We start from the raw sequence: 12,975 nt of genomic DNA, 5'->3' as shown, positions 1-12,975 counted from the left end.
AGAACAGCCCGTAGCCATATAGCACACTTCCTCGGGCCTTATTGCATAATGAGAGCTCACCTTTGGTGGTCTTGGCCAGTCAGTCATGTTACACAACTACCAAAAGCCCGCCTTGCCAAGCGAATACACTGCCACCTGGTGACGCGACCTTGCCACTGCAGATACCTCTGTCTGGGCTGAGGGGGCACCTGCCACCTGTCCTCCCAGACACTGTAAATGTGGCACGGGATGGTTGTTTGGGCCATGGGTGTGCCTGTGATTCTGCCTGGCTGGCTGGCCAACATTGACCTGGTTCCTCTCAAGGCTACAGTCAACTAGCCATGCCCAGCTCCATTGAGAGGTGACAGTGGGCTCTGTTCAGCAGTGTTGGGTTAGCATCTATTATTTACATCTCATTAGCCTTGCAATCACTGAACATGCATAATGTATGTATTATGTGCTGTGCAGTGCTGCAAGGTTAATACCGTTAATGCAGACTGCAGTAGGATGCAGGGACAGAGAAGGCCAGTATTCACTACTATGCAGCATTGGTGGTGCGCCACAAGGCTTTGATCTCTGCCCTGTCTCATCCCGGGATGCGGGATTGGCCCAGCCCAATCCGACTTCAGTCGTTACTGGTGGTATAGAAAAGGATTCATCCGATGTGTCCATTTCATGCACTAATATGGACAATTAGGCCTGGCTACGAGGCATTGCCTTAGCCGCATTGGAGAGAGATCCACATGGTTGCTCTCTTGTCAGTGATCAAGATGAATGGTCTTCCTGACTACAGTCAATAATATTTTCCTGTAATCTGTTTAAACATCTCCACCCTCTGCTCTGTGATCCGTGTGTGTTACTGTTCCGCAGGAAATGTAGGCTAACCAGTTTTCTAGAAGGGTAGTTCATTCATCATGCTCTGCTGATAATCCTTAGCCTGGCATCCGAACTGTTTTCGCTGCGTTCTCCTGTTCACTACAATGGTGGGCACAGCGTTCAGTCTGGTTTAACCAGGTTAGGTAATCCTAGTGCAGGGCCAGAATGCTGCTGTAGGGCAGGCAGTTTACCCTGTACACTGCTAGCAGTCTGTGGTCCTCCCTCCCTGTTCTTCTTGCATAACCATATCTCACTCACATGTTAGCTAATGCTATGCATGCAGCTGTGAGCACTGTGCACGCAGGCCTGCCTGTAAAGGCTCTGCGTGGTCAAGCCGTCGTCTGAAGTTTACTGCGCCGCAGCCTCCGCAGACGTCAGGGCTTTCGTACTTCTTGTGCTTAGGGGAGCAGAGCAGAGCTATTGTGGAGGTAGTTGCCAAGGAAGTGAGTTTGTGTTCACACAGGGCGTACCGCGCTCACCTACCATCAACCAATCATGTCAATGCGGAGCTATACGAAGCCCTCGGCGTTGCTACAACATTTGAGAGGCGTGCGGCGACGCGGTAAGGAGATTGATTTGGCCTCTGCGTGCATCCGGAGGCTCCGCAATTACATCACACCCTCCGTACGAAGCCGCCAACCACATTTTCGGATCAAGCACGAATAGGCTTTTAGAGCGACATGGTCATTTGAGGAAACAAATTTGAGTAGCGTAACATCCATTCAAATTCTCTGCAGTAACAACAGTCTCCTCAATGTAGTGGTGGCTGGATGTCAGCATTCTGAATGGAACTCATTCATAATCCTGTGGTTGCTCATGCATTCATTGAATGTACTAACAGTGATCATGCATGTCAGCCTCCCTTTTTATTCTGGTGCTGACCTAGTCTAACACACATTGCGAAATGGAAATGATCAATTGCCGCGTTCTTCGTTCTTTGGCATTCTATCTCCTATTGATAACCAACACAGTTAGCTCTCCTGCAATGTGTCATCAGTCAGCCAGTGTGTCTGATTGCACAGGTCTAAATCCTTGATTAAGACTGTTGGCTCAATGTCTTGTTTACTGACCCTGGGTCATCTCCTCCTGCCCTATGAAACCTCTTAGACCCAGATGTCATGGTTTTGTGTGTGTGTGTGTGTGTGTGTGTGTGTGTGTGTGTGCGACTGTCACAGAGAAGTTTGCTCCGGACACTCATAAGATCAGGAGGCACATGTCCAAGCAGTCCGTTTCCGTCACACGCTAGCATGACGATCTGGCATAAGGACCAAGTCGGATGTCCAAGCAGTCCGTTTCCGTCACACGCTAGCATGACGATCTGGCATAAGGACCAAGTCGGATGTCCAAGCAGTCCGTTTCCGTCACACCCTAGCATGACGATCTGGCGTAAGGACCAAGTCGGATGTCCAAGCAGTCCGTTTCCGTCACACCCTAGCATGACGATCTGGCGTAAGGAGCAAGTCGGATGGCCAAGTTTGAAATCAGTTTCCTGATGCCCCTCGTTGACCTTTTGGTTTGAACTTTGATTAAAACATGTAACAGATTAAAATGTTTTGTAAGAAATGAAGCCAAACCTTTGATGTTATGTGATCTCTCACTGCTGGGCAAGTGGGCATTGTTTGTTGTAAACTGCCACCATAGAGATCCTGTATTTCTTCTAGTCTACAATATTTTCTAGTTCAGCAGCCTTGGTCTCACACAAACAAAATGGGCCTAATCACTTACACAAAGTCTCTATTGTCTGTCCCAGTGGTGGCAGCCCAGGGTCTCTCCTTGGCAGAACCCACTGTCCTGATCCCCCTGATTCTGAGGTAACACCGCCTCAAAATACAGCTCTGCAATCCTCCTTCCTACCATTTCTCCCTGCGTCCACCGGTCTACTGTGGATGACCTCAATAGTCCCCCAGCCAAGAGCCATTCAGGGTCACACAGTTGTTGGCCCTGATAAAGAAGCCCCAATCCAATCCAGCCTGTGAACAATTAACAATTAAACAAGTAGAGAGAGAGAGAGAGGAGAGGGGAAAAACAAAAGTAGGGAACAATTCTGCATTGTTTCTGAGGCACAGCACATGGGTGACAGTCCGGACCAGTTAGGGCTGGATCGGGGGTAAAGCAGCCTGGGTAAAGAGAGGGTATAAATGGACCATGCCCACAACTGCTAGTTTTCCAGACCCACCCCCTCTAGTCCAAACACAGTTTCTCACCTCACAGCAGTCCGAGTCATGTTGTCGAAGAAGAAGGATGACGACAGTGGAGGTGAACCCAGTAGGAGAAAGGTAAGACTGGAGGAGGAGGAGGATGGATTAGGTTGGGACTTGACAGGCTTCGGTAGAAGATGAATGAAATTCAATCTACATATGTGAACAGGCGTTTGTGGATCTCATTGTCTTGGGCCTCCTTGCCAGTGACTTTTCCCACTTGTTCTGCATTTATTTGGTTGGCAGACGCAGACTTGTGTCCGAGCACTGCATTGTGGGTGTGTAAGGGAGAAGGAAAGAGAGAGAGAGAGATGATTGAGGACTGTGTATATACATTTGGTCAGTACCCTGCATGGTTGAAATGCGAGTGGAATAAATGCCACGTGTGGACCCCAGGAAGAGTATCTGCTGCTTCTGCAACAGCTAATGGGGATCCAATTAAAAAGCATTACCACCAGCCATGCTTCTCCCTCTGAGTGAAGGGGAAGGAAGCCATGATGAGGGAACCAAGTGGATACTTTGGGGGGGGGGGGGGGGGGGGGAATGACTCGCTATCGTAAGTATGCAAGACCTTTGTCTACCCTGTGACTCAATCAATCTGTCTGGTTGGTGGTGTGAAATTCAGATTGCACAACCATGAGTCACTCCCTCTCCCGCTCTCTTTCAGTAGTCACGCCGTAGTTCCTGTATCGAGAGGTGAACAGACGCATCTCGTACTCTGGGTATGCGTCAGACACTCTGTGGGCTTATTTCCTGCGTGACTGTGTCCTGTGTCAGCGTTTGTGCGTGCACACGCTCATTCGACTGTTTACGCTTTTGTTTTGCACTCCGAATGAGAAGCGGAGCGTTTGCACACAGTGCAGTGTAGTCCAGGTGGTTGGAAAACCGGATAGGATTAAAGGGGGAAAAAATCTGTTAATGTAGTTAAGATTTTCAGTGATTTTGGTGCTGCAAAAATCCTATTTTTATCTGTGAAATCCCCCGGGCTCATATTTGTAGTGATTTGAACAGATTTGTAGAACGTTCAAATAATCATTAAACAATACCGCTCTACGCCACGGAGATTCATACCTTCTACATACCGTTTTATCACGGTCACATTTTATTCGATTTTTCCGTTGTGTCCTTGTTGCCTGTTATATGGCACCAGTAAGTAATCCATCAATATTACCAGCAGCGTATTCCATCCTAACCAAAGCTGGCTCTGGCCATGTAGGTCTTACATAATGCTACTGCAGATAAATCGAGATTTTTTTATTTTTTTTAACCAGTGGTTGTTCACTGTAAATAGAGTCTCGTGCTGAGCTGACTAGGCTCAATTCAGACCTTAGGGATGAACTGTTGTGCAAAATCAATCACTAGCCCCTAACCCGTGGACACTTGATGCCCCCACACCCCTTATAGATCTTACAGAACCTGATGTGGATAAATGGTGGAAACTCTACATAGCCTTGAGGGCTACGGTTCTCTCATTGCTTAGGATATACCCATCTGCTACTTCCTTTTAAGATGTACAAGGGGCCAACGAGGGAAAAGTCTTAATCAGGGAAGGAGTTTTTGTTTTGGACTGGGTGTTGGAGGTTGGACATTGTGGTCTCATTCCTCCCTCTCTGCCAGCAGATCCAGTTTGCGGACCAGAAACAAGAGTTCAACAAACGTCCCACCAAGATCGGCCGCCGCTCTCTGTCCCGATCCATCTCCCAGTCCTCCACAGACAGCTACGGCTCAGGTACCGAGAATACACACACACACACACACACACACACACACACACACACACATCTGACACACTCACAAGCCCCCACACCCCCTGTGCCTAACTCAAATCACAGCCCAGGTACGGTGTCCAGTATCACACGGTAAGAGTCTATTCCCAGACAGGTAGGGAGCAGGACTGTTCTCTGTCACGTAAAACTGGATTAAGAGGAGACGATACAGGCCACAGAGAGCTGCTAGTGTTCTCTCTAGTTTCTAACACTGTGTTCCAGTCAATAATACCTTGCAGACACACACACACACACCACCAATGTCCTTGTGAAAATTTGAGATCAGTATTTTTTGGGGGCCAGTGTAAGCCAATTTTTATTTTTAAGGTTGGGGGTCCATAAAAGAGGGGAGGGGGAGAGAAAGGTAGAGGAGAGGCAATGTTTTTACTATACTAGTTGTCCTGGTCACCTGGTTGTCCCACTCCTGGTTGTTCCCAGGGCTCCTAGATGCCCCTTTTCAAGAGGGGGGGAGAAAAAAGGGGAGGGAGAGAGGAGAGGTGACATTTCCACTGAAGCGTTGGGAATGGCTCTGTAGTAGGATGAGGGGCCTGTCAGTCCCACGTGTCATAAAAAGGGTGTGACCCTTGCTTTACAACCAGAGTTAATCTGGTAGGGAGACATGTTTGTCAGGAGAGAAGTGTGAAATGCCACGTCCCTGGTGTGACTGTGGCCTCTCATTCTTCCACTTGTGAAGAGATGTCACTCTCAGCCTACCTGGCTGTCTCTCGTCTTTTTGAATGTCACGTACAGACACTCACCGGCCGCTTCACCCAAATGCCTCAAAAGTCCTCTCTCCTTCCTTTCTTCTTTGTCCTCTCACTGTACCTCATTGCATTCTGTCCCCCCACTCTCAACCCTTTCTCTCTTCCTCTCTCCCTCTCTTCCCTGGTCCCCTGTACTGTAGTCCTCAGCTCTGTGGTTGCTATAATTCTTCCCACAGAACGAAAGAGTGAACAGAGCCAGAGTCCTGACTGTCCCCACTGACCCTTCTCTCTCTCTTTTTTTAAAATGTTCCTCTCTTTCTCTCTCTCTCTCACGTGCTCTCTGTCCCAGCCTCATTGTCCCAGCCCTGGACCTTCAGCACACACACACTGTGGGAGAGCTGTAATTCGGCTTAAGGCGTCCACATGCTTCCCATCCGAAACAGTTTGTAGATATATTATGACATTTTGTTTTGTATTGGTCTTCAGCGTTGTTTTTTTTCTTCTTTTCGGTTGTTCGTGCACAGATTTCTTTCTCGAATCACGCTGACGTTCGGTAGCCGACGTCTACGGCCCTTCGTCGGTGATTGGTCAACAGTAGGGATTCTTCAATTAAGTGTTTGTTGGCATTCGACGAGATACGACTCGTTTTCATGCACATTTTGTTCACTTGAGAAATACTGCATCTAACCAAAAGTTAATGTCAAATTGCGTGACTAAGATCTCCTCGGCGAAAACGTCAAAAATAATGACAGATTTCTTGAATTATCTTAGACTAATTCAGACTATTTTGAGGAAGTGTACACTGGCTATGGCATCTCAAGATGGACAAACGGTACCATTGCCGCTTTTTTTCTTGTTTTTCAAGCCAAGGTCTTTTTAAGGGAGTATGCGAGGCACAGATGTTCACTTCACCTAGCCAAGTTCTGCTAGGATCAAACCGAACCTAGTATGTAGACGCCCATGCTGTGCAGGTGTATTCTGCCCCGGGGCTCAGTCCCTAGATAGAGCTCATAATGTGAGCTGTGCAGTTGTTTTGGACGTCAGAGAAGATTGTGGACTAGTGTGTAGTCCTGTCACGTATGTTGTTAGTTTAACGTCTATATCCTAAGGACATGTTGAATGTGCATTATAATGTGTGGGTGTGTGCGTGCAGCTCGTGTGCTGCTGTTGAGTGTGCGTAGACGTGTTGTTGCGTGCGCGCGAGTCCTGTCCTCTGACCCCTCTCTCTGCCCCGCTCTCTCTTTTAGCTGCGTCGTACACGGACAGCTCTGACGACGAGACCTCTCCTCGGGACAAGCAGCAGAAGAACTCCAAGGGCAACGGAGACTTCTGCATCAAGAACATCAAGCAGGCCGACTTCGGGCGCAGGGAGATCGAGATCGCGGAGCAAGGTGGGTTAGGGCTAGGGACGAGGTGTGTGCGTACAAGTGTGTGAGAGACCGAGCGAGAGAGACTGTGGTTCTCTGATTGTGTGATTGCGTGTGTGATTGTGCCTCTGTGTGTGTGTGTGTGTGTGTGTGTGTGCCATGCTGACAGCCCATCTCCTCCAGGGCTGTGTGCTCAGTGGCCGTAGGTTCCCAGCCTGTGAGATAAACAGCAGGGGGGGGCACCTGCCTCTCCCACTAATACCCAATCAAGCACAATGTGATGGGACACTCCATCCTCTGCTGAAACCCAACAGGACCCACCACTGGCCACTCACAGTCCCACGTGTCTGTACTGCGCCGCTGGCCACTCACAGTCCCACGTGTCTGTACTGCGCCGCTGGCCACTCACAGTCCCACGTGTCTGTACTGCGCCGCTGGCCACTCACAGTCCCACGTGTCTGTACTGCGCCGCTGGCCACTCACAGTCCCACGTGTCTGTACTGCGCCGCTGGCCACTCACAGTCCCACGTGTCTGTACTGCGCCGCTGGCCACTCACAGTCCCACGTGTCTGTACTGCGCCGCTGGCCACTCACAGTCCCACGTGTCTGTACTGCGCCGCTGGCCACTCACAGTCCCACGTGTCTGTACTGCGCCGCTGGCCACTCACAGTCCCACGTGTCTGTACTGCGCCGCTGGCCACTCACAGTCCCACGTGTCTGTACTGCGCCGCTGGCCACTCACAGTCCCACGTGTCTGTACTGCGCCGCTGGCCACTCACAGTCCCACGTGTCTGTACTGCGCCGCTGGCCACTCACAGTCCCACGTGTCTGTACTGCGCCGCTGGCCACTCACAGTCCCACCTGTCTGTACTGCGCCGCTGGCCACTCACAGTCCCACCTGTCTGTACTGCGCCGCTGGCCACTCACAGTCCCACGTGTCTGTACTGCGCCGCTGGCCACTCACAGTCCCACGTGTCTGTACTGCGCCGCTGGCCACTCACAGTCCCACGTGTCTGTACTGCGCCGCTGGCCACTCACAGTCCCACCTGTCTGTACTGCGCCGCTGGCCACTCACAGTCCCACGTGTCTGTACTGCGCCCGCTGGCCACTCAGCAGTCCCACGTGTCTGTACTGCGCCGCTGGCCACTCACAGTCCTACGTGTCTGTACTGCGCCGCTGGCCACTCACAGTCCCACGTGTCTGCACTACTGATCATACATTGCCTTGTTTACTACTCAAGACACAACCCCAGCGCTGTCTGTACAGCTGACCTCACATCGCTCCCAATTATGTTACTACAGGCATACCGTAGCCAGAGCTGCATAGCTCCGACTCTGTCTGTACAGCTGACCCCAGATAGCCCTAACTCAGTCTCTACTGCGGGCTACAACACTTTCAACTTTTAGAAGTTGCTATACAGCTGACCTCTCAGCCCTGGCTCGGTAGGCCCTATCACACACGGCTAGCTCTGAATGTCTAGGTGACAGGGCAACAGAAAACCAGAGGGGAAATATTCCACCATCTGGGAGTGTTCCCAAAGCACGTTGGCCAGATAACTTTGATTACCCATTATTTGAAATTTTTAAAGATTATACAGAGAAGCATGCCTTTTTTCTTTTAAGTTTTTGAAACGGGACTGATGGTTTTGTAGTAATGTTGTTGTAACGTTGGGTCTAAAATAACCTGTCGGTTGTCTTCTCTCCTCCTCACAGAGATGCCAGCTCTCATGGCCCTGAGGAAGAGAGCCCAGGGAGAGAAACCGCTGGCTGGGGCCAAAGTAGTGGGCTGCACCCACATCACAGCTCAGACAGCCGTGAGTTACACACACACACACACACACACATACACGCCACCATCCACCGCTCAGACCACTGCGAGTCTGCCGGTTCTGCTCAGAAAGCCACGACTCACCGACATACTGAATGTCACTAGTCTTAAGCCAGCTTTACACTTCTTTCAGCGGCAGGACTTTGCTTTGAACACGAACGTCTCCTCTGTCTGTGTCCTAACTGAGCGCGCGGTCTGGTCCGTGTGTGTCCCTGCAGGTGTTGATGGAGACACTGACTGCCCTGGGGGCTCAGTGCAGGTGGGCTGCCTGTAACATCTACTCCACTCAGAATGAGGTGGCAGCGGCTCTGGCTGAGGGAGGTGAGTGTGAACCGGGCCTCTTCGTTTGAGCGTCTTTGTCTTTCACGACCGCTGGCTCTCTCAGTGCCCATCATATCTCTCTCTCTCTCTCTCTCTTAGGGTTCTCTGTGTTCGCGTGGAAGGGCGAGTCGGAGGATGACTTCTGGTGGTGCATCGACCGCTGTGTCAACCTGGAGGGCTGGCAGCCCAACATGGTACGTGTCTGTCCCCCCGTCAAACGCCGTCTCTCAGTAGCAGACTTTGTTGCGTTGTGAATGGCGTCGTGGTTTACCCCGATCAGTTGTGTCCCCTGTTCCAGATCCTGGATGACGGCGGAGACCTGACCCACTGGATCTATAAGAAATACCCCAACATGTTCAAGAAGATCAAAGGCATCGTGGAGGAGAGCGTCACTGGAGTTCACCGGTGGGTGGATCACTGCTCACACGCAACTTCATTATGTCTAGACTGAGGAAAACAGCTTCCCCTTCATCAGGGTTTTGTTTCGAAGTGGGTGGTCTATCTTCAATGGTCATGTCTCCATCTAGTGGCCATAACGGCTAATGTCAGGTTTTACTGCTTTATAATGATGCCCCCCCTCTTGTTGCTTCTCTCTGTGTAGGTTGTACCAGCTGTCCAAGGCGGGGAAGCTGTGTGTCCCGGCCATGAATGTCAACGACTCTGTGACCAAGCAGAAGTTTGACAACCTCTACTGCTGCAGGGAGTCCATCCTGGACGGGTAGGACAACTCCGGCATGCCCGTTCAAAGCAGAAAGGCGGAGGAAGATGACTTCGTTGTTGTGGACGACTTAAACATTTGTCATGCTAACTGCTCGTGATTTGTGTTTCTTTGCTCTCCCTCCAGTCTGAAGAGGACCACTGATGTAATGTTTGGGGGAAAGCAGGTGGTGGTGTGTGGATATGGAGAGGTAAGTCTATCTTACCTGCTGTGTATTAGTGATGGCGGGGAAAACATCTATAGTTGCATATCGCTATATTATTTGTGGACGATATTAGATTGATATTTGACTCCCAAGTATCGCTAAAATAATAATACAATAATGTTTTTGCTACTGTAGGTAGCATTAGCTGTACCTGCACCAAACCCAGCTGTTTTTCTCCGTTTTAAATGGAGCCTATGTGTTTTCAGCACTTTTATTTCCCTGACTGATCAAAACTAGCTTTCTCATGCTCTCTCGTCTCTCTGCAGCAGACATTTGGTGAGCAATGTGTTTGGAACATCAAATCGTAATGCGTATAGAATCAGCACCGAAGTATCGTGATAACGTTGCATCATGAGGTCCCTGGCAATTCCCAGCCTACTGTATATGGTACACTTGTCATTTACACCAACGACCTGGGGAAGAGTTACGGGGAGAGGAGGGCGGGATGAATAAGCCAAACGGAAGCTGGGGATGATTAGGTGGCCATGATGGTATGAGGGCCAGATTGAGAATTTTATCCAGGACACCGGGGTTAGCACGATAAATGCCATGGGATGTTAAGTGACCACAGAGAGTCAGGACGCCCATTTAACGGCCCATCCGGAAGACGGGTCCCTATACAGGGAAATGTCCCCAATGCATCCTACTGGCCCTTCAGCACCACTTCCAGCAGCATCTGGTCTCCCATCCAGGGACCGACCAGGACCAACCCTGCTTAGCTTCAGAGGAAAGCCAGCAGTGGGATGCAGGATGGGATGCTGCACCTTATTATATCAAAATGGACCACCAGAGGAAACGATTTACCATCCAAGTCTATAGTAGAGCCTCCAGCAGTCCTATGCCAATGTGTGTTTTTTATTTGTGTATCCATAGGTGGGGAAGGGCTGCTGTGCTGCTCTCAAGGCCATGGGCTCCATCGTGTACGTCACAGAGATCGACCCCATCTGTGCCTTGCAGGCCTGGTAAGTTCAGCCAATCAGAGCCTGGTACATGAACTGATCGGCCAATGTCAGCAGGGTGAACGAGGAAGTAACGCGTTTGTTTCCCGTCCCTGTTCAGCATGGATGGCTTCAGACTGGTGAAGCTGAATGAAGTGATCAGACAAGTGGACATTGTCATCACCTGCACAGGTGAACACCTCTCCCTTGTCCCCTCAGTCAGCACTAGATGGCCACGTTAGAACAGATAAGTGGAAACGGTGTCAAAATTACCAACCAGGCTTGACTGATTCAGCCTGCACCACTCTATATACACACACACACACACACACACACACACACTCACTCCCCCAGCAGCCTAGAGGGTGTCTAGGTAGTAGGGTATTGACCAGTGGTCAACAACCGGTCCATCGCCATCTCCAAGGCATTCCTAGTCACCAAACATTTCTGTAAAAAAAACTATGATAAAGTCTTGCGTTCCTACTTTTAATTTTGAGCTGTTGGTGTTGGGAGCACTTGATTCAGCAGACCTAGTGACTGGAAGGCAAAGTGTTCCCATTCTGAACCATTTCATGTGTCTGAAAGTAGAACTCTGCCTACCCGGAAGGCCCAGAGAGCAAATCAAATAGCCAGCGGTAGGCCTATTGGTGCAATCAGATGGCTCAGATCACCGTGACGGCCCGGTTTCCTGGAGCCATAGACTGCAAAAAGAAACCTTTCTAAACTTTTAAACATGACTAGAGAGAGACTCAACCAATACAGCAAAGAGCTCTATGTTTTCAGTTGTTATTCGACACTGTCAACACTTAGGCATTCTCCCTACTTCCACTCACGCTACAACCAGCACTGCAGCTTTAATAAATGAGTAGCAAAGCGTTCCGATAAGCTTGCGTTGTTGTTATTAGCGGCTTGTCTTTTTTAATATGGAGGAATATTTCACTTTCTCTGGTCATAGGAGTAACAACATGAATTGGTGCATGAGGCAGATATAATGCAGTGCGACTTGAGTTGCACCATCAGAAGTCCCCTTTTCTCAGGGGAGGGAAAGAGGAGGGACGGTGAATCAGGTGAGAGGCAGCCTCACCGCTGCTCCCTCCCCTCAGACTGACCATCAGATGCATACAGGCCATCAGTCCAGTTCTGTTCCTAACAAGTAGTACAACAAATGATCTATTACCACTTCGGCCATGCACCTACAATTTGTAAATATCATTTCAAAAAGGTCTGAGAAGAACAACATTAGCAGGGCGCAATTGAAGAATTGCCAATATGCGGTGATAATATATTGGGCCTATAACCTACTCCACAAACCTCATTACTACAGAACTGTTTTTAATTGGTTAATGTTGCGTAGGCTTACATTTTGAAGTCATATTTAAAAATAATAATATTACTGGCTTGCATTTTGACTCAGAAAGTGATCTTGACTCAGAAGAGGTTGGTGACCACTGGTGTAGACATTACCAAAGTGGTCTCAGTCACTCCGACCTGGCAGCCATGCGTGTAGCCAGTCCTTTAGTGCTCCACGTTCAGATTGAGTGAAGAGTTCATAGCGACAACCTGCATACCTCCCTAGTCAATTAAGCATTAAGCCTATTGACAAACTGCAGTTCTCATCAATGTTAATTGAAAAAGGACAGACAACCTTAATCACTCACGCGAATGTGTGTGTGCACACAGACATGCACGTGCACACACACACACTCAGACTTACTTAGAGGTACGCAATGCAATTTAGACACTTATTCATACAGTAGGTCTATGTGGAGAGTGCATGTGGAGAACTATGGTGCATTTTGAGTAGATTTTTTAAAAATGTATTATTTTTAATTATTTTATATATATATATTAAATCTAGTACAGGAGATTTATTCCGAGCGTCATTTGTGTAGCGTTTACAGCAACATAATTCCTTTTTGAAGTGATATAAACATCATTCAGCATGTATCGACCCAGCAAGAGTTATTGGTAGTGTTCACCTCTCTCCTCTGCCCACTTATGAATTTCTCTGACGTTTCAGTGTACAGTAGTGAACATGATGAGTGTAATATTGATGGTATGTTTTATGATGTCCCC

General features: G+C 49.1%; 1 protein-coding gene across 3 annotated transcripts in view; it reads left to right on the top strand.

The window, feature by feature from the left end:
- Positions 1-12,975, top strand: part of LOC106576060 (putative adenosylhomocysteinase 3) — a 43,974-nt gene that overhangs the window by 22,126 nt on the left and 8,873 nt on the right. For 2 of the 3 annotated variants that reach the window (XM_014152909.3, XM_014152910.3), the window contains exons 2-11: positions 4,674-4,782; positions 6,771-6,914; positions 8,603-8,703; positions 8,936-9,038; positions 9,138-9,232; positions 9,337-9,443; positions 9,640-9,756; positions 9,883-9,946; positions 10,835-10,923; positions 11,021-11,091. In XM_014152909.3, the coding sequence (XP_014008384.1) occupies positions 4,674-4,782; positions 6,771-6,914; positions 8,603-8,703; positions 8,936-9,038; positions 9,138-9,232; positions 9,337-9,443; positions 9,640-9,756; positions 9,883-9,946; positions 10,835-10,923; positions 11,021-11,091 (1,000 nt within the window). Of the gene's footprint in view, positions 1-3,052; positions 3,132-4,673; positions 4,783-6,770; positions 6,915-8,602; positions 8,704-8,935; positions 9,039-9,137; positions 9,233-9,336; positions 9,444-9,639; positions 9,757-9,882; positions 9,947-10,834; positions 10,924-11,020; positions 11,092-12,975 lie in introns of those variants that run through there. The other variant, XM_045699708.2, reaches the window with a different exon arrangement.

This window comes from Salmo salar, chromosome 17 (genome assembly GCF_965601325.2).
Source record: "Salmo salar chromosome 17, fSalSal1, whole genome shotgun sequence".
NCBI lineage: Eukaryota > Metazoa > Chordata > Actinopteri > Salmoniformes > Salmonidae > Salmo > Salmo salar.
Note: the sequence above shows the minus strand (reverse complement) of the source record. Positions and strands in the feature narration are given on the sequence as shown.